The 20,061-nt window shown below is 37.7% G+C and overlaps 4 protein-coding genes across 8 annotated transcripts in view; 2 read left to right on the top strand and 2 right to left on the bottom strand.

Moving 5' to 3' along the window:
- Positions 1-6,417, bottom strand: part of LOC115413474 (titin-like) — a 30,850-nt gene extending 24,433 nt beyond the window's left edge. For 2 of the 5 annotated variants that reach the window (XM_030126338.1, XM_030126337.1), the window contains exon 1: positions 6,149-6,417. The gene's annotated coding sequence lies outside the window, so the exon portion shown is untranslated. Of the gene's footprint in view, positions 1-5,012; positions 5,075-6,148 lie in introns of those variants that run through there. The other 3 variants (XM_030126333.1, XM_030126334.1, XM_030126336.1) reach the window with 3 other exon arrangements.
- A 1,457-nt stretch (positions 6,418-7,874) lies between these two features.
- On the top strand, positions 7,875-11,403 carry LOC115413480 (syncoilin-like). Its single transcript, XM_030126347.1, has 5 exons — positions 7,875-8,101; positions 8,345-8,857; positions 10,116-10,526; positions 10,609-10,733; positions 10,958-11,403. The coding sequence occupies exons 2-5, from the start codon at positions 8,363-8,365 to the stop codon at positions 11,001-11,003; spliced, it is 1,077 nt and encodes a 358-aa protein (XP_029982207.1). The 5' UTR covers positions 7,875-8,101; positions 8,345-8,362; the 3' UTR covers positions 11,004-11,403.
- An 87-nt stretch (positions 11,404-11,490) lies between these two features.
- LOC115413477 (histone-binding protein RBBP4) lies at positions 11,491-16,091 on the bottom strand. The gene is made up of 11 exons (XM_030126344.1): positions 15,963-16,091; positions 14,815-14,962; positions 14,572-14,717; positions 13,758-13,931; positions 13,537-13,652; positions 13,246-13,406; positions 13,016-13,142; positions 12,843-12,920; positions 12,302-12,436; positions 12,109-12,219; positions 11,491-11,726 (listed from the first exon to the last, which is right to left on the bottom strand). The coding sequence occupies exons 1-11, from the start codon at positions 15,976-15,978 to the stop codon at positions 11,664-11,666; spliced, it is 1,275 nt and encodes a 424-aa protein (XP_029982204.1). The 5' UTR covers positions 15,979-16,091; the 3' UTR covers positions 11,491-11,663.
- Positions 16,092-16,143: 52 nt separating this feature from the next.
- On the top strand, positions 16,144-19,828 carry zbtb8os (zinc finger and BTB domain containing 8 opposite strand). Its single transcript, XM_030126350.1, has 7 exons — positions 16,144-16,320; positions 16,522-16,546; positions 16,623-16,744; positions 16,833-16,915; positions 18,077-18,129; positions 19,048-19,084; positions 19,245-19,828. Exons 1-7 carry the CDS (start codon positions 16,239-16,241, stop codon positions 19,329-19,331), a joined length of 489 nt encoding a protein of 162 aa, XP_029982210.1. The 5' UTR covers positions 16,144-16,238; the 3' UTR covers positions 19,332-19,828.
- Positions 19,829-20,061: the final 233 nt, after the last annotated feature.

Raw genomic sequence — 20,061 nt, 5'->3', positions numbered from 1 at the left:
GTGTTAAAGAAAGAGGGAAAGCCGGTTTTTGTTATATTTCAAAACTGGTCTAAGCCTAAAAGACTCACGGATGCGCAGCTTAGCAAGTCCAAGCAGAGTTACCAGTGCTTTGCAATATTTATTTTAACCTAAAATCAGATTAAAACAGGAAGTCTTTGGAAACCTAGGTGACAAATTCAATCTCAGTTGTGTCAGTGTCATGGACAAGTCACAGTTTGAGCTCAAGACTCAAGACTAATATGTTTAAAAGGAGTTTTCTTTACTAAAACTGCTTGCAGTAAATGTGAATAAACAAAATCAATAACAAAAGCAGCACATGCAAAGAAAACTGCACCATGGGTAAACAGTGACTGGAGTGACCCATTCATAATAAATACAAGCAAACAGGTTGCGTTTGTTTACAAAAAAGAGGCTTGATTTCAGAATTAAGTCTTTCACAATTTTCAAGAAGTTCAGCCCTACTTTAAATTATACGTATCAACAAATTGCATCCAAATTATAGAATAGCAGCATCAAATATCTGATAAAATGTAGATGTTAAAACTTTTTATCCAAACTCAAAAGGTCAAGCAGCTCATCGATGAACATCAGAGGGTACAGGAGCCGACGTTTCCAAACAATGCACGTCTTAAGTTCACACACTTATCGGATCTGGCAAATATGAACAAAGCGATTTTGCAGTAGCGGCAGAAGGAGGGATGGGGGGGGGGGGTCTGCAGGAACTAAAACTATGAGTCACACCGGCAAACTCACAAAGTTCATTCGACTGCTGCCTCACAGGGGTAAAGCAAAGCTAAGAGGGAGTGGCAGTGATACAGGCAGCCACCTTTGTTTGAGTTAGGACTGGTTCACTTTAACCAGGAGGACATTCACATCTATGCCTGAGCTGCTGAGTTTAGAACAAACAAACGAGGTTAAGGGTGGGCTACATGTGGTCGGCATCCAAAAACGGGAAGTAACAGATTAAAGTGGTCAATAATGGTCATGCTGGAGGCCAAGAAGGATGATTTGGACTTGAGAAGTGCCTATAAAGACCGGTTTTACAATAACAACCAGTTTTGGCAATAACCATTTTTAAACCAGCGTTGGGAAAACTGTACCTGAGTAAATGGCAAGTGTTCAGCAGTGAGAAAACTGGTGTTACTGTGTGGCACCTGCAGGCATCAGTCAGGGCGTTGGCTGTCTTCTTTGGGCATTATCAAACAAAGGAGAGCACTAGGACTCAAGAGCAGATTTAAGCAACCTTGTCTGGGCTAGACTTCATGAGCTAACACTCAAGGAACAAGAACTGTGATGGATGATGAAGACACGGAGACAAAACTTGGAAATACCCAGCTCCAGATCGTGACACCGACGGCAGCCAAATTGGATTCTCCACAGTGAAATGTCTGGCACTGTGCGAAATATATCACTTCCTATCATCCTATTTTCAAAGCAGACTTTTATAGTGACATGAAAGATTACAGGAAACACGAATGAAGACAGCAAATATTTTATGAGAATTTCATTCAGAGTCCAGGGTGGCCACAAGTTTCCAGCAATTCTATTTCATACCAACATATCAGCATAAACACACAGTGGTGAAGGACTTGGACTGGAAGACAATCCCTTACTGACATTATGTGGTCCCTTTGTTTGCTGGTGGAGGGATTCAGTTTCAGAAAAAGAGTATGTAGGTAATGTCAGTGATAAAAATAAACACAGCACAAACACAACAATTCTGGAAGACAATAATGACATGAATAAACCAAGAGGATATGCAGCTGGAGTCACTGGAGCTATAGATGGTGTGTGTATGTGTGTGAATGTGTGTGTATGTGCGTGTGTGTCAGTGCCGTGCAGGGATCTATGAAAGGGGTAATACAACTTGGCGTGCTGCAAGGCCACTGTAGCCATGCAGCAGCTTGTCTGGTAAGAGCAGTGGCTGCATTCCTGAGAGATTGATAATTACCGACTGAGGAACTCTTCTCTCTAAATCTGCTTTCACCCCCCAACTCCTCCACCTCCGTCCCCTCCTCTTGTTCTCCTTTTCAACCCCCCCCACCCACCCCTCTAACCTCACAACACAGTCCAAATACAGTGGCCTAGGAGACAGGGCCATGAACGAAAAAAAAGCATAACAACAGGCACATGAGACTCATTTGGAAATAACATTATGATGTTTGTGTGAGATTACTGTTCTCTGAGTCTATGCTTTTCAGAGAGGAGTCAATTATTCTACTTCTGTGGAAACAGCACATTTTTTATATTATAATTCAGACCTTTCGGCACATTTGATTATATTTCATGCACCCCTGCGTCTTTATCAAGCATTAAACAGTTCAGAAAATTAATGAATTTATATCAGTGAAAAAATGTCAAGGATAAATGGTCATGAAATATGTTCTCCTGTCTTAGATTGATTTATTTTATATGCCCATTTAATTTTTTCTATTTTTTGCATGTATTTGTCTTTTTTCTCCAATCCTGTGACACTACAGGGTGGGGAAGCAAAATGTACAATATTTTGAGGCAGGGATTGAAAGACAGTGTATGACCAATTAGTTTATTGAAAGTCATGAGAATTTATTTGCCACAAGAAAATTGACATAATAGAAAATGTTTTTATTCTATGTGTCCTCCTTCTTTCTCAATAACTGCCTTCACACACTTCCTGAAACTTGCGCAAGTGTTCCTCAGATATTCAGGTGACAACTTCTCCCATTCTTCTTTAATAGTATCTTCCAGACTTTCTCCTAATGGTGTTGCTCATAGTCATTCTCTTCTTTCCATTATAAACAGTCTTTATGGACACTCCAACTATTTTTGAAATCTCCTTTGGTGTGACGAGTGCATTCAGCAAATCACACACTCTTTGACGTTTGCTTTCCTGATTACTCATATGGGCAAAAGTTTCTGAAAAGGTATGGATAATAGTGTTAGGTATGATTATGACATCAATATATGTTTGGTTTCAAAACAATTGACGTAGTGCCTGCTGAGAAAAAACAACTAAATGTTCATTGTAAATTTTGCTTCCCCACCCTGTACATCATCACAGCCAATAAAAGCTGAAAATTCTGAAAATGAAACAGGTCATTTTCTGCATTTCTGCTTGCAAATACATGTTGTGGTAAACAGATAAACTCATTTACCAACCAGCTGATCATTTCAGGTATTATGTTGTCAGCTGATATATCATTGATGTATATTGATCAGAGATGTGCATGAATAATCGATTAGCTGATCAGTCAACATGATTAGCCTAGCTGAGACCTTTACGTTTCGAATAACTTTTATTTGGGCTGGGGGTGGGACGAGATTTATGTTTTATTTCATAGAGACATGGAAATAATGTTCATAACGCTGATTCAGCATGGGTACTCCATTTGTGAGTTTTTTTCTTTGTTTTTTTATGATGTCATGACTAATTGACATAAAATGGCCAGATTATTTAACTTCAGAAAGACATTACAATCCCCACCTCTCCTCGTGATACACAATATTACTGCAATATATGTCAATAATGTTTTCCTAATATGTAAACTTATTTATGCTAAAGCTGCCTCTGTTAATAATTATCTAACACACACACACACACACACACACACACACACACATATATATATATATATATATATATATATATATATATATATATATATATATATATATATATATATATATAAATCCCTGTAATAAATTTCCTTTGTTTTCTTTGCCTAAAAAAAACAACAACAATGCAATACAAATATGCAAAAGTAAATTCTCCTTTTCTCTGGCAGCGTCCACAGATGCACAGCGGCCAGCAGACACAGTGGCAGCGTTCTGCTAAGTGTGTTGTTTGCTTTGCCTTCAGGGGTTGCCAAGGGTCTTAAGTCTGGACTGCAGCCTCTGTGGAGTTTAAGGCTTAAAGACCCCTGAACTGACAGGTCACACCGGGGCAAAAAGAAATGGTTGTGCCACAGCAGCAGCAGCAGTGACCGGTTCATAGTGAAGACAAACACAGCTGGACACTACAAAGTTTAAAAATACATGCTGGCATCTCCATGTCTCTGTTTCTGCCCCAGTCAAAACAAAAACTCTGTAGCTGCTTCTGGGCCCTTTTCAGTCTGAGGCTCACTCACTCTGACAGTTGCCAAGGTTGATACCAGACTAAGAAAAAAGTGGTGTGGGAATGAAAAGCCCTCGGTTTTACTGAATCCTTATGTGAACTCTCATAAAAAATGTTAAAGGCTGGAGATTTAGGATGCAATGAAGTGATTTTAAGAATGGGTTCTGATTGGCAACATCCCAGTTCAGGTGGATTTGGGAGTCAGTCTGATTTAATTCAATATTTTAGTTGAGGATTTTTCAATTATGGAGCCAATTTGCTTGGAAATAAAAGTGATTCTCAGAAAAAAAAAAAGCTCCAATTTGTATAAGGACCACTCTAATATAGCACACTGTTAAGATAAAATAAAGTATATTATATTTAACATGACTAAGAAGTGCCATTAGGGCTTTCATTTTTGCAGAAATGACAAGAGCTCAGGCTCATCCACACAAAAAGCATATATTTAATAAAATTAAAACCAATGAAGATCAGGTAGGATAAAAACATACATTATTTAAACCAAAGCCCTAGTCAGGTACAGGTACTAGTACAAAAGCATAAATCTTCACAGTTTCATCAAACCTGACTGCCCCTTAAGCTACTGATTATATTTTTTCCAAAGAGCTGATAACGACACAGTGATGAGTTACTCATCGGCTGATGAAGAGCTCACTGTGTGTCCTCATCAGCCGGGTGTTTCCTCATACTGCAGCCCTGCATGACTCAAAAACAACACTCACTCAACATTAACACATAATCATGGGTCTTCTTCTGATTACAACATGGCTTTGTGGCACCTTCTGTTGCTCCTGTTGCCCTGTCTTGACCTGCAGCTTTCCCCTTTCCTCCACTGACCTGACACTTTATCACTGACGGGTGGCAAGCAAACACAGCCAACGCTCCAACAGCTGCTGTGACTCTGAAATACTAAGTCTACCTGATTGCGTCAGATGGAAAACTATCTGCACCTTATCCTGATTGTGGTCTTTCTTTGTAGTGAAATCCGTCTCCTCATCTTTTACTACATACTACCCCTTGGTTGTCATCGCTTTGCAGCCTGGATGTGTAACCATGATCTTCCTGTATATCTCAGGCTCTGGTGTACCTTTGGTGCTTACATAACACACCTGTAATCTCCATGGGTACAAGCCCTGGCATGGACGGCTGGTGAGAAGGAGTATGCGACACACCCTTACTAAACAAATGGCTCTGTCTCAGCCTCACCTACCAGAGGGTACAAGAGGTAAAGGAGAAGCCATGGCGCTTAAAAAAAAAAAAAAAAAAACAGTCTCCAACTCTTGATCACTGGAGGCAACTCAAACTTTCCAAAACTTTTGATCTCACTTCTGGTCCAAAGTCCAAAAGAGACAGTAGACAAACAGACAGGACCCCTAAGAGATAGTGTGATGGGGATGTTATCTCTGTCAGGTTAATCAACAAACAGTGGATCTACATTTAAGAGACAGAGACGCTGTCATTTACTGGAATAGATTAAAAGTGTCGGAATACCACGCTGTCAAGGAATCATTTGCTGGGTCAGTGACGGAAATACACAATAGTCTTCATTGTCATATAGTTGAAAGAAGCACTACAGGTCTTAAATTACCTTTACTGAGGATCCCTCAAGGCCATACTAAGCAAATCTCCCACACCTAGTTTCCATGCATGCCTATACCCAGTCTGGATCTTCTGTCATCCATCTGGAGCAGACTTTATGTGACTACATTTTACAGTTGTGCTATTGGCATGTGGCAGTGATTTTCTCTAGTTTCCCTTTAATTATAGGTTACAGCTATAAAGTATCACAGTAAGAACAGTCATCACATAACAGAATTATATAGCTTCAACAATAAAAAAAAATAAAAATAAAAACTTTCTTTATGTTCTGAAAAGTTGCTTCAGTCAACTCTGGTATCACCTTATTGTTTGTATCATCTTGTAAGTTGAGACAAACAAAAAAAAAAAAGTTGGATTTTCAGCCTTTCCATGCGTCCAAGTGGTTAGGGAAGTTGACAAAGTGTGATAAAACTCCACTTTTATACAAAGACAAAGGGTGAAAACTGTTGTTCATACCTTTTTTTTTCTGTTTTCTGGTCCGGATGGGTTGATTCAGCCTCTCTCCATTTGAAGCGTCTCCCTGCTGCGTCCTTTCTCTCCAACTCCAAACTTTTTCACCGTCCGAATGAAAACTTCAGGTGAAGCATTTCCGTGACAAAGCAGACGGGGAACCGGACTGACTGGAGTGTGGATTTGTCTGCCTCCTCCGTGTGCTGGATCCCACATAAACCCACTTCCCCGCTGGCTGTCAGCGATGTGTGTGTCCGTGGACTAAAGAGAGAGAAATGAACCAGAACTGCTGCTGCTGCTGTGGACCTGCAGCTCCCACACCTGGAGGCTGGGCGCGCTCAGGTGAGAATGCAGACAGAGGTCAGGGTTATGGGGACATCTAGTGGTGGCGTGGTGGAACAGCAGGTAATGACTACCGATACCTGGGAGTTTGTGGGTTATTTTCCTCTATTTAATTTGCATGATCAGGTTTTACCCATCATCATCATCATCATCATCATTATTTATGTTCAAATGTTTTATTGTTAATGGTGTTGAGATACACAAAATAAAATTAAATAAAATTAAATTAAATTAAATTAAATTAAATTAAATTAAATTAAATTAAATTAACAGACCATCTGATATAAAGGAGTAAAAATATGAATGAAGACATGGCAATAACAAATACAAAAGTTACAACAGTAATCATCATTGTTACGATCATCATTTATGGATAATAAATTAAATTAAATTAAATTAAATTAAATTAAATTAAATTAAATTAAATTAAATTAAATTAAATAGAAAGACCATCTGATATAAAGAAGTAAAAATGTGAATGAATACATGGCAATAACAAATACAAATTTACAACAGTCATCATTATCATGACCATCATCATTTATGGATAATAAAATAAAATAAAATAAAATACAGAACATGAGTCATAAAGGAGTAAAACCTGGAATCTATACATGGCATTAACAATTAACAAAAACTGAAGTTACCACAGTTATATTATTCACTTATATAAAATAGTTATAATACTAAAAAATTTAACTAAAAACAGTTAAAAACAGGCAAATAAAATCAATAAACTTATTAAATGAAAATGCCCCTGTGGTGTTAATGAGGATATCTTAAGTGGCCATTTGATTATCTTTGCGGTTCTATTTTTTTTTTTTTTTTTTGTAGCTCACTTTTTATTCGGTTTATCGGTTTCTTTCTTTTCACCCATTAAACATTTTACAGTGATACAGCATGATAGTGGTTTATTTTTTAAGGCAACAAAACACTGCAACACATGACGCATCACACAAAACAGGTGGACAGGATGTGATAAAATACACAATACAGTTTTTTGTGTACAAGTGACCTATTTTTGCATATTTCTTAGTGTTATGAATAAGCATCATTATATGAACCTGCCCCTGCTTTTGTTTCATCCTTCATAGCTGAGTTGTGCATGTTCGTTCACGGTCTGATAAGCAAAATGCAAAACACTACAAACAAATTCTGTACCTTATATGAACCATGCAAAGTCTGTAATCAGCTGACCTAAATACTGCAGAAAGCTATTAAAAGACAAGCCTGTAGGGGCCGGTTAATAGTGCCACCTTCATGTGTGGTTTAAAGGTAAAATGAAGCAGAAAGTGAGAAAAGGTTGTTTTTCATACATGCTCATTCAGTAAACAGGCTATGAACTGGTTTAAATATAGCTGTGTTTAGCAGGCAGGGTGGTCCAGGCATGTGCAGGGCATGTAGGCTAGTGTGACACACTTTGTGATCCCATGTGGAGGATATAAAAAAGTCTTCCCTTAAATCCAGAGATAGTGTTTCCCTAGTGCTTTGGTTAGTGTTATTAATAAACACAAAGTGTGCCTCTGTTTTCGTAGACAGACACACTGCAGTGATCTCCTTGAGGCTCAAAGCAAACCTCAGCTGCCATCTGTCAAGACGATCATCTCCATAACAAAAGTGAGTAGAATCCAAGTTTAAATCGACGTTTACAGCTACGTTTAGGGCGTAGGTGTAAAAAGAAGGGTTCCTTGCTCGTTACTTATGACTCTCTGTAATGTTTGCTGTAATCAGATGTGCAAACTTGATTATATTAATTTGCTTTGTTACTGCACTGATTGATTATATTAGAGTGTTTTAACAAAGACAATGCTATTGTTTCATTATTTAGTGAGGGATTTTCTCCCTCTACTTCCTTTACAGTTCACCTCTTAGCTGGTGATGGACAATCTGAGGGCAAAGGAGGGTTCAAAGGATGGAGAAAACAGGGTCTATACTGAGGATTTATACATGGAGTTTAAATATGCAAAGGATGTCAAAAATAGCAGCAGTCCCGACTCTGAAGAGACACTCATTCCCCAAGAGGAGCGTACTCAGTACCCCACAAATCAAAAGGACCGGGCAGATATGGACAACTTGGGCCAGATTTTTGAGCACTGCATCCAGCAAGTATCCCGCCTGGAGATTCACAGAGACCAGCTGATACAAGAGCTTCTCCAGCTGCAGGAGCCCATGGTGCAGATAGTGAAGCACCTCAGAGGGAAGCTGGTGGAAGCTCAGAGGCTGCTCACGCTGGCTCACATGGATTATATCGCTGTTTATGAGGATGTGCAGCAGGTGAAGAAGAATCTGTTTGCCACCGCAAGAGACTGCATCCAGAGCCAGGTGACACTGGCTACACACGAGTATGAAGTGGCTCAGTCTGCAGTTACACAGGTAGGAATGGAATAATGATACTAACACTCTGTTCTTTTTGACTAGTGTTGGCACTTTAATATCATCAGTTTATTTCATATTTAAAGTTTTTTTGGGATTGGATTTGACATGCCAGAAACATCAAATATTAAAAAGAAAAAAAAAAAAAAATGGTGCTACATGTATCAAATCTGAGGCCTAAAATAGATGATAACATTAAGACAAAAGTTATAAGTTTAAAATTTCTTTAGTTTCTATTTTTATTTAGCTTTCCTAATGGTTCCTGGTTTTACTTTAAATTTAGTTTCCTGGGTACATTAACCCATAAAGACCCAAACATCCATTGTCAACTAAAATCACCTACTGATCTAAACTGTTTAATACCTGTTGATCCTCTAATCCTATTAATCCATGTAAATAATTGGTGTAAAATACAGTTTGTCATCTTTTCATGGTCATCAGATATGACCCATTTGGACATTCAGAGGCTCCGTAGTGAACGTAGAAACACCGTCATCATCTACAACATTGACTCACCAATAAAACCCATGGAGTTGGATCAATGACAATGGATGGAGATGCTTGTTTTCACGTTCAGTTAATGATAGATTTTACTGAAAATGTCACTCTTTCTGCAGATTTGTCTGTTTTTGATATAATAACCCGCAACTTTAATCTGAGCTTTTATGAACATCTACATGATCAGTAAATTAAATACAGGAAAATAAATGATTTATACTGATAAAATGCAAAATACAGAGGATAATATTATAAAAAAAAAATGGTGATAAATCACTTAAGAAAGTTTAGATTTAAAGAAAATTTCACTTAGGAACTGACACAAAAGTAGCGCTGGGTCTTTATTGGTTAAGAGCATTTTTTTTTTCTGTATTTTTGTTGTGGTTTCATTAATTTTTAGTGTTAGAGGAAAGTCTTTATTCATAGAGGGTGAAAACAAAACAAAAGATAACATGCCTGACATCAAATGTGAATAATGAAATTATAATTTATTAAAGATCTTTTTTTTTTTTTTTTTTTTTACAAAGCTATTGAATTCTTGCATTATTAACTATTAACATTGGAGAGGAAATTAAAAGAAGTCTGATTTTACTTGCAATTCTCATTTGTTTAATTTTGTGATGCATTGGTCATTGTAGTTTTTAGCACTTTAATTGTATTATTTTTATTCAGGTTGATGAAGTGATTTTTCACTGCTATTACTTTTATTTGTATTAAATATAACAGCCCTAAGGATAATAAGTCTTCTAAAACTCAACAGGAGGAGCTCAAGGCCTATATCAAAAGTCTGTCTCAAGAGATGTCACAGCTTCATGAGGCCCATCAGAACCGACTGAACGCCCAGAGGGACCAGTCCAGTAGGTTCTACAGACCCAGAGCCATGAGCGACGTGGGTCTGTGTCGACAGGCGTCTGGCAGGATGCAGCGAAGACTCAGCGAGAGCGTGAAGACACTGGAAAGTTTGTACGAGCCTCGACTCATGGCCCTGCTGAGGAGGAGGCAGATTGGGGAAGACGCTTTGAGAAAGAGCAGGGAGCAGGCGAAGGACCTGAGGGCCCGTCTGGGGCCCCTGAAAGAAGACATACAGAGACTGGAGGTGCAGAGAGCCTGTCTGGAGCAGAGGATCCATCTAATGGAGGCAGAGAGGGAGGACAGCCTCACACAACACAAGGTACACAGAGCACAGTACATTAAACCAGGATCTATGTTTTTTTTTTTTAAATCATTAATTTTTTTCCTTTATGTGACTACAGGAGAATGTGGAAAAATTAAAGGAGACTCTGAGGGACCTGGGGATAGAGTTTGAAGTCCAGAAAAGGTCAAAGAAAAACTTAGAGGATGTAAAGGACAGCCTTTTAACAGAGTTGGCATTTCACAGGTAGGATCATGCAGATCTTAAGTGTTAATATTTTGGAATATTATATTATATTTTCCAGATTGTGTTTTTAGGCTGCCTTTTAAGAGACAACAAATGAAAATTAACTTAAACTGTGACTCATCCAGTTTGTTTCTAATGATTGAGTACTGTCCTTGTAGAATGAAGCTTTATCTACAAAATATTTCAGTGTTCTGGATTAAAGATGTCTGACATTTGTTTTGTAGAAGCCAAGAATCCAGGGAAACTGCAGCAGAGGAAGACTTGATCTGATTTCTCATTTCCAGTGAATATTCTTATTATGAAGTCCAGCAGACCAACACAGCATTGCAGTATCTTCACTAATGTTGCACAATTTAAAACCAACCTTCACCTTTAATGAAGTCATAATGTACACAAAATTACTCATTCACAATTTATACTGTAAATATGTTTTTATTATGTACTTAAGTACACAAAAAAGATGCAGCACAGAAAAAAAAAAAAAAACAAATGTAAAGAAAAAACACATACACTGACAAAATACAGTCTGAATAGTTCCTACTATGCAAGCAAATAAAATGAAAATCTACTGTATGTACAATTTTAACCTTATTGTGTCCAGGTCAGTTTTGAATTTTGGGCAAAAGTAATAAATTCCAGTGATTGTGAAATGAAGATGGAAGGAAGAAAGGGAAAAAAAAACCCTGAATGATGCTTTTGTTCCATGACAGAATGAGTACTGAAAGTGTGAAAAAAAAAACTAATAGTGCTAAAAATCTGAATGTTACAGATTTTATTTTAAATACTTCACAACAGGATGACAACGCAGCATTTCATTCTTTTATTTTCTACAAAAACACTGCTGCCCAAAAATGTATATTAAAAAGACATTACTGGAAAATGGATCTATTTTTAACAAGCAGGTCAGAGGAAGAGATGTGAAGACTGGACTCATGCCTGGACCTCTGAATCTGCAGCACCTTCTGGGTCCTCGTCGTTGTAGATATTTTCAGCCTGGAGGAAAAATTTAGAAACATTTCTGTAACTTGTACTAATTAATACTTGTACTACTTTAACTTCATTTCTTGAACACATAGAACTATGCCACACACCACCATCAAATTCAAAAGATGACCCAAATGGTGGAATACCTTAAGTTGAACCTCTTTTCCTCATCCTTGTGCTACAATATGTGCATTATTTATTTATACTTTACATATTACTTGTGCAACGCTGCTTGTGTTTGATTTTATATAGATGGAATGATTTATGCCTCATGATGTACAGCTCTTTTGATCAACACTGATTGTTTTTAAATGTGCTTTATAAATAAAATGTACAAAGCTATACTGTCTTTTCACTCACACCAAGCCCATATTGAAAAGGAAAGCCTTACCATCTGCCAAACTTGCATGATGTTGTCCTCTGATACAGAGCAGATGACCCATGGCTCGTTGGGGTTCCAAGAGAAATCTGAGATCTTAGCTGTGTGTCCGCCGTGGATGAACTGGAGAAGACAAAACACTATTACAGCACCATAAAAACAAACACTCACACCGAGTTAACCACGGCCTTTTGTGATAACATACCAGCAACTCAGGAGGGCCATCCTCAGCATCCTCTGGCGACTGCTCCTCTCCGATCTTGCTGAGGTCCCAGACGTTGAGCCTTCTGTCTGTGCCACTGGAGGCCAGGATGGTTTCGTTATGAGGAGACCACTGAACCTACACGAACATATTAATGGAAGTTACATTTCTGTCACTCAACAGCCATCAAGAGAAAAAACAGTCCAACTGTCAGCTGACCATTTCTGCACTTGGGACAATGAATGAAAATTAACAACACTGATTCACATGATTGTTTAGCTTTTAAACAAATTTAGGTTAATGCCTGCTTATGTCAGTTGATTTGGCTCCACAAAAGCAAATAATGTTGGAAACTAGTGACTCAACATAGTCGCTAGAGTAACTTTATTAACGCATAAAATACTTGTGGACCCAAATCAGACATGAACAGGTCTCAGATGATGTTTTCAGTTTGTAAGAAAACAACTTTATGCTAACCACACAACAACGTACTATATACTTTATTTAAAAAGCAATCTAAGGAATGGGGTGGGGGTGCACTTACCTGGAAGATCTCGTCTTTGTGTGATTCAAAGGAGTGCAGCTTCAACTTCAGGTTCCTCAGATCCCAAAGAGCCACGGTCTAAAAATAAAATGTAGACAGCTTCTATTAATGCAACTAATTATCCACATGATCCTTTATTATTGGCAGCAGCATGCTATAACTGTCAAACTCACCTTATCTGCTGAGCCTGTCGCCAGGATGAACTCGCTGTAAGGATTGAAGGACAGGCAGTTGACTTCAGCTGTGTGGGCATCCACTGCATGGCTGGGCTTGGAGGTGTTGTTGGATCGTGTGTCCCAGCTGAAAACAAAGACACCATTGTTACAAACAGCTTGAAATTAACAACTTTGCTTCTTGTGGGTCAGAGAATCTTGAAGTTCGTTCACAAGTTAAAACTGCTTACATCATGAGTTTCTGGTCATCTGCCACGGATCCAAAGAGGGACTCGTGGAGCAGGTGCCAGGAAACATCCTCCACCACAGCAGTGTGGCCTGTGAAGATAGTTTTGGCATCCACAATCTTTCCCTCCTTAGGCACAGTGCTGATGTCCCACAGGCAGATAGTCTGTGAAAGAGTACAGAAAACAGTTTGATAAGTTAGTCCAGTTACAATACATTAAAAACAGAGATTTAAGTAAATGAGTATCAAACAAGCAGAATGGGAAGTTTCAGTTCTACTCTGATCAATTCCTCACATGATCATCTGAAGCACTGAGGAGACATCCACTGAGGTTTGGGTTCCATGAAAGGCCATAACCCTCCTTCTGGTGACCTCTCAGGCGTAGATCTGGGGTGCATTCTCCAGATGGATCTGATATAAAAAAATTTTCATCAGCGTTGTCAATGATGTGCAAAAACAACCCTTACAGGTATGGGAAAAGTCACCCGAAAATAGGAAATGTAGCACTAACCCTACCTGGTTTAGAGGGATGCTTTGTGTAATCAAAAACCAGCACGTCACTGGTAGGTGTCTTGGTGGCAATGATGCAAGGATTCTGAGGCATGTAACGGGCTCTGTTCACTTCCCCCTCGTGGTTAATCTTTATCTCAATCTCTATTTTTCCACTTACAGATCCAAAACCCCCAAACTCTGAAATACAGAACACACACATCCTGTTACAATCTACATTGTGCAATCACCAGAGTTCAATATAAAAAAGACAAAATTAATCTAATACAAAAGTAACACACAGCACGACAAAATTAGAAATAGCTCTGAAAAATACAAATATGTTATGATAGTTAATGTAAAATTAGTGAGTGATATGTGCACTTTCTGACAATTGGACTTGATACAATTACTAGGATTACAATAGTTAATGAATACCAAGACCATAAATAAAACAAAACATGAGTAATAATTGTCACGTGAGATTAAATAATGAATGAAAACTACAATGAACAATGCACAAAGGCTAAACAGAAGTGTTGATGGTTCTCTATCTACAAGAAAATAAAATGTTTTGCACAATATGGGGCCTTTTATATTTTCTTTTAATGTACCCCTCAAATGAAAACTAACACTAAACTTACATAAAAATTTATGGAAAAGTAGTCATTTGTTTGCATTTGAAAAATTAAGAATGTGAAAAATTCAACCTAGTGGTCATATTTATGCATCACAATTTTGTGAAAACATACATGGATACCTGTCAAGTCTATTGTGTGTATAAATGAGCTAGGTGCAACATATGCTCAGGTGTTACATTTGGCACGCCTGTTTCTTTTACCTCCTTTCTCACTGTCATAGTGTGAAGCATCAAACTGGGCATCATCATTTGGAAGCTGAACACTTGCAATCACAAGGTGGTTCTGCTCATCAGAAGTGTGTGTCCCCAAAACCAGCCTGTGTACACTGTAGTCTTTCCCCTCTGGCCTGTGAAGAGTGACAAAGACATATGTAACACTATCATTTCTATTCACCGACATGCATGCGTTTCTTGTCGGTCAAGGTGCAGCAGGTGTCATCTTACCTGGTGACATCAGGCAGCCACTGGGCGGTGAGGCTGGGCCACTCCAGGGCATGGGTCATAACCAGATCATACAGGAAAGGAGTGTTCTTCTTCCAGATCTTGTACTCCTCATTGATCACCCTCTCCTCCACAGCATCGTCAAACGCAGCTGCACAAAAAATGGTGGGTAAGCACAAATGTAGGCAACAGTATTCTCTTTAAATCATTTACTGCTTAGAGAAGTAAAGATACCATATTGAGTTTAACAGATGGGGGGATTATTTGTAAACAGGAAATACTTGTCATTAAGTTTTGTTCCATGTTAAACAAAACTGTTGTCAGTGCACAAACCCAAAACTATGCCAACTCAGGTTCTTGTCAAATAACATCCAAAAGGCTATTACAGCACCTAAGAACCCCATAAACCTAGTGGAAATCCTTCACTGCCCATTTGAAGGCAGGTATTGAGACTTCAGCTACTTTCCCTCTAGTTACATGGTGCTCGTTGACAATTTTATGTGCAGAATGACAAAGTGAATAAAACAGCTGGGAAAGCACCTTATCACAGGAGACCACAAGGGCAGTGAAAAGTCAGCCTTCTTTTACTCTGACTTTGGTTGAATTTGAGTTGGAAAAGTTATATTAAAATAAGACATCTGTCAAGTCCTTCACATGCAAAGGCCTAAGAAGTATCCTACAGTGTGGGTGCGTTCTTTTTTTTTTTTTTAGACATGCTATATACTACCTATCAAGTTATCCCACAGACATTGTTTGTCCAACATCTGGTTTATTGGTATCTGGTTCTCTTAGATTCAGATCTTTCCCTGGTACAGCAACACAAAGGTTTTACTTTGCTAATATGCTCTTATTAGTAAACCTGCCTCGGTTTGCAATGTAGATGTCCCACTGGTGATTAGTATAAGAGTAATATGGTAAAGTGTTCATCGCGGCAAGTGGAAGAGTAAAATTATTTGCAGCAGCAGAATAAAACCAAGCATACAGTCTGCTAGCAGCTAACGCTAGCTTACTCTGGTTTGTAACAATGAAAGGGAAGGAGATGTGCCGTCGCGCCAAGAACCGCCGGTATGAGCCCACTGTTTTATCACCCTCATTCCTGGCAAAATACTCACACGTTCACCCATGTAAATAAGAAAAGTGAAAAACTGTACCGTCTTTATCAGCCATTGCGTCTCAGTAAGATAGTTAGTACTGAAAGAGCGTGTTCTTAGGAAGAGCGCTCTGAAGACTGCACGACGGCTTGCAATGGCGCCAACTCCATAGACCGCAACCAACCAATCAGCAGCCACCAATGCAGACAGGAAGTCGTCATGGCCATATTTACAACTTCCGGAACCTCCTCTTTGATGCTTGTTCTGTCACCGCGCTGACATGCTAACAGTGACGCTATTTAGTCTTTTAAAAGATTGAAAACATTTACACTTACAATGGAAGACCGACAGCTGGACCTGACAGAGGAGCAGATAGCTGTCAAATCTAAGTACCCACCAATCAACAAGAAATATGAATGTAAGTTTTAACTTTTAATACGTATTATTAGCTCACACTTAGATAACAGTGTATTTCATCATCTGAAATAAGTATTGCTAAATCATAAGTTCTGCAATAAATTAAGTGTTATTATGTGCACCAATAGCAGTCTCAGTGTCATCATTTTACTCAGCTGCTGTAAAGTTGATTTTTTTAATCATGTAACTGTGATTATTTCAGACTTGGATCATACAGCAGATGTTCAGTGAGTATATGATTTAATGTCTTACCGAGCTTGTTCTCTCACCTGTGTTGTAACTTTTGTTTTTATTATCTCCTAGGATTCACTCATGGGGAAATACTTTAGAGGAAGCCTTTGAACAGTGTGCCATGGGCATGTTTGGGTACATGACCGACACAGAGACAGTGGAACCAATTGATACTGTAGAAGTGGAGTCAGAGGGTGAGTGCGTGAATGATCAGTCATTGGATCTGAGTCACCAAAGCTTACCTCTGTGCTCACTTTTATTCTCATTGTATGTTTTCACAAGGTGAGGATATGGAGTCTCTTCTCTTCCACTTCCTAGATGACTGGTTATACAAGTTTTGTGCAGATCTATTCTTTGTTCCAAGGGTAAGTATTAATTATTTGGACCATTAAAAAAAGCAAGAGCCATGTCAATGCAAAGTAACAATAGTGTTTGGGGGGTGTTGTGTTGGTTCCTGTGTGGAGTGTATAGATTATGGTGCATAATAATGTATTATATAAACAGAAAATTGCTGGATTCTGAGAGATGTAAATGGATGTATTTAAGAGCCTCTACAGTGGCAGGTAGTTTTTGTTAAGTGTGTAGGACCAGGTATGTGATATATGTATTTTTTTGTTTTCCGGTGTACAAATGAACATATGGATGTGTGCTTAAGATCAGTCAATCAATAATCAAACTTTATTAATATAGCACTTTTCATGCAAACAGGGTGAATCACAAAGTGCTTCATACAATGATAACAATAAAACACACGCACACATACAGAAAGACTTTGCAGTGGTAGGTATTAAAATAAGAACAGCCTTCATACAAAAGGACGGGAGCTGAGGAAGTGGCGAAACACCAGAGGCAGGATAAAAACTCAAAATAGAAAGCAATTTAAATCAACCAATAAATAAATAAGTTAAAATAAGATAAAATAAAATAAAATAAACTGGAAAAGCACTCAGAGTGCAGACCTCCGCCAAGGCAGATCACACCCCCCCATCACCACCGAAATGTAATCATTTGTTCCTTGTGCCAGTATCAACATTTCCTGAAAATTTCATCCAAATCCATCCATAACTTTTTGAGTTATCTTGCTAACAGACAAACAAACAGACATACAAACCCTGATGAAAACATAACCTCTGCCGTTCCTTGGCGAAGGTAATGAAGAAAGTAAAGATGATTTACTAGCTAAAAAGTTTATGGAAGCCAATAATTAATAAATCCAAATCTCCTTAAAAGACAACTAAGCCAAGCAATGGCTCTAAAGGTACCAAAGGCAACTAAATTAAATTATGCATCTTGCTCTAGAAAATCTGGAAAACAGCATCCTGCAAGAGAGAGTTGTGGTGTGACCAAGTTTTAGTAAGATAATAAGAACAGTTTTTGGCAGTCTTCAACAATTACAGTGTATATATTCATGTCATGTATTTTTAGGGATATTAATGATACAGATTTGTGTTTTTATATTTTAATCAGTTGTTATTTTCTTTCTTTTGTTATTGTCCTGACACAAACATCTTACCTCTGTCCTTCAGGAGGTTAAAGTAGTGCACCTAGACAGAATGCACTTCAAGATTCGCTCCATCGGGTAAGTTTAGATACCTTCATATTACATTCTAACAAATCAGAAAAAAGGTAATTTAAGTAAAGCATCCATTGAGCACAAACTTCTGGTACAGCAGCCAAAATCCAAAATTAATATAAATTTCCTCCATATTTTATGCTGCATTCTGAAACACAGTGGTCATTGGATACTTAAGTTGAAAGAAATTGAAAAAAAGTTGAAAGAAATCTGTGTTTAAAATACTGACATGCAGTGTAAACAAATGTTTATTTTTTTAATGTCACACTATGTTAAAAAAAAAGTGGATTATTGGAATTTTTCCTAACATTGACCTTTGACCTACAACAGGGTCAAAACACGGTATTTGAAATCTCTCTGATTCGACATTTTAGAGACAATTTGACAGATTAGTGTCACTAAATGACCCAGATTTTTACTTTTAAATTCATTTTTGCTTTATTTGGACCATAAGGGATTATCCAAAACAAGGAGCTACTTTATATTTAAATAAATATTGGACTGGCAATCAATTAAAGTTCACTCTCTGACGGGACATTACTGTGTTTTGACCCAACAGCTGAATTTAATCATGTATAACCACTGTCATCTGGAGGTCTCCCTCTTTGTCACACACACAAAAATTGCCAGACAGATAAATGCCAGTGAAAACATGGCGGTTATAATTGAAACTGTGATTGTATTGGTTTTTAGGGACAAAATGGTAGGAATGCTGAAGACAGATAATTGCATAATGTTCTCCAGTAGTTATTACAATATGGGTGTGACTGCTAAATGTCATTAGTTATAGGTTAGTTAGTTTAGTTTGTTAGTATTCATCTTATTTTGATATAAATTAGTGTCCAACCCTCCTGGGATGGTTTTGTGTTTCATCTTACTTTGAACTGATAAATTAAACCTATTTTTACTTTTGTTATTTAAAAGATGGGGTGAAGAATTTTGCTTGGGAAAGCATCCACAGGTAAGAATATCAAATTTTTTTTAGTGCTTTATGTATCCAGATTATAAACAAGTATTTCATAAAACCATAAAATTGCATATAGTAAAAATGTATGTAATGACTGAAACGTTAAAGAAGAGCAGGCAGTTCCTCTTTTCTAAGTGTTTGGTTGTCATTTCAGGGAACTGAGGTGAAGGCCATCACATATTCAGCGATGCAGATCCACGATACAGAAAAACCTGAGATATTTGCCATTGTTGATATCTAATGAAACCTCCAAAAGCTGATCAGGCTGCTCATTCAATGGACTTGAAATGTATGTGGCCACTTTGAAAGGCCTTTGTTATCTAAGGCACTGATTATTTACTTTTAAAATCTAATTTTGTACTTTCAGTTTAAACTGTTTACGTAAAGGAGCTTTTTTTAAAAATTTTAATTACAAATGAACTCAAGATTTGACGGATTCTAAATGGATCAAGTGTAATTGATGAATGTCAAAGGTACATTATTAAAAAATATATTTTAAAAAAATCATAAAACCATTAAAAAGAAATGACTCTGACCTGCATGTGATTTATATAATCACATATTTTAGTTTAACCTTAAGACTTTTGACATCTCAGTTTTATTTGGAAAAACTTTTGCAAATTCTAATTTCATTTATTCACATTTTCATGTTGAACTTGTGTTGATGCCTTACTAATCATGTAAATAAAGGATGTCTATTTTTTCTGGGGGATTGATTAAAGCATTACCTATACTGTACTGGATAGTTACAGTCTTTTTTTTTGTCTTTTATAACATGTTAATTAGTTGTTTTCAACAATACACAAGGTAGATAAATCGTTGAAACATAATAAAACAAGAAAAGTACTCAGAGAGCACAGACCTCCACCAAGGCAGATCAGTGGGGACCCCCCCCCCCCCCACACCAAAATTTTATCATTTCTTCCTTGTGCCAGTATCAACATTTCCTGAAAATTTCCTGAAAATCCATC

Source organism: Sphaeramia orbicularis, chromosome 22, assembly GCF_902148855.1.
Source record: "Sphaeramia orbicularis chromosome 22, fSphaOr1.1, whole genome shotgun sequence".
Taxonomy (NCBI): domain Eukaryota; kingdom Metazoa; phylum Chordata; class Actinopteri; order Kurtiformes; family Apogonidae; genus Sphaeramia; species Sphaeramia orbicularis.
The sequence above is the reverse complement of the archived record's forward strand: the minus strand, read 5'-3'. Positions and strand labels throughout refer to the sequence as shown.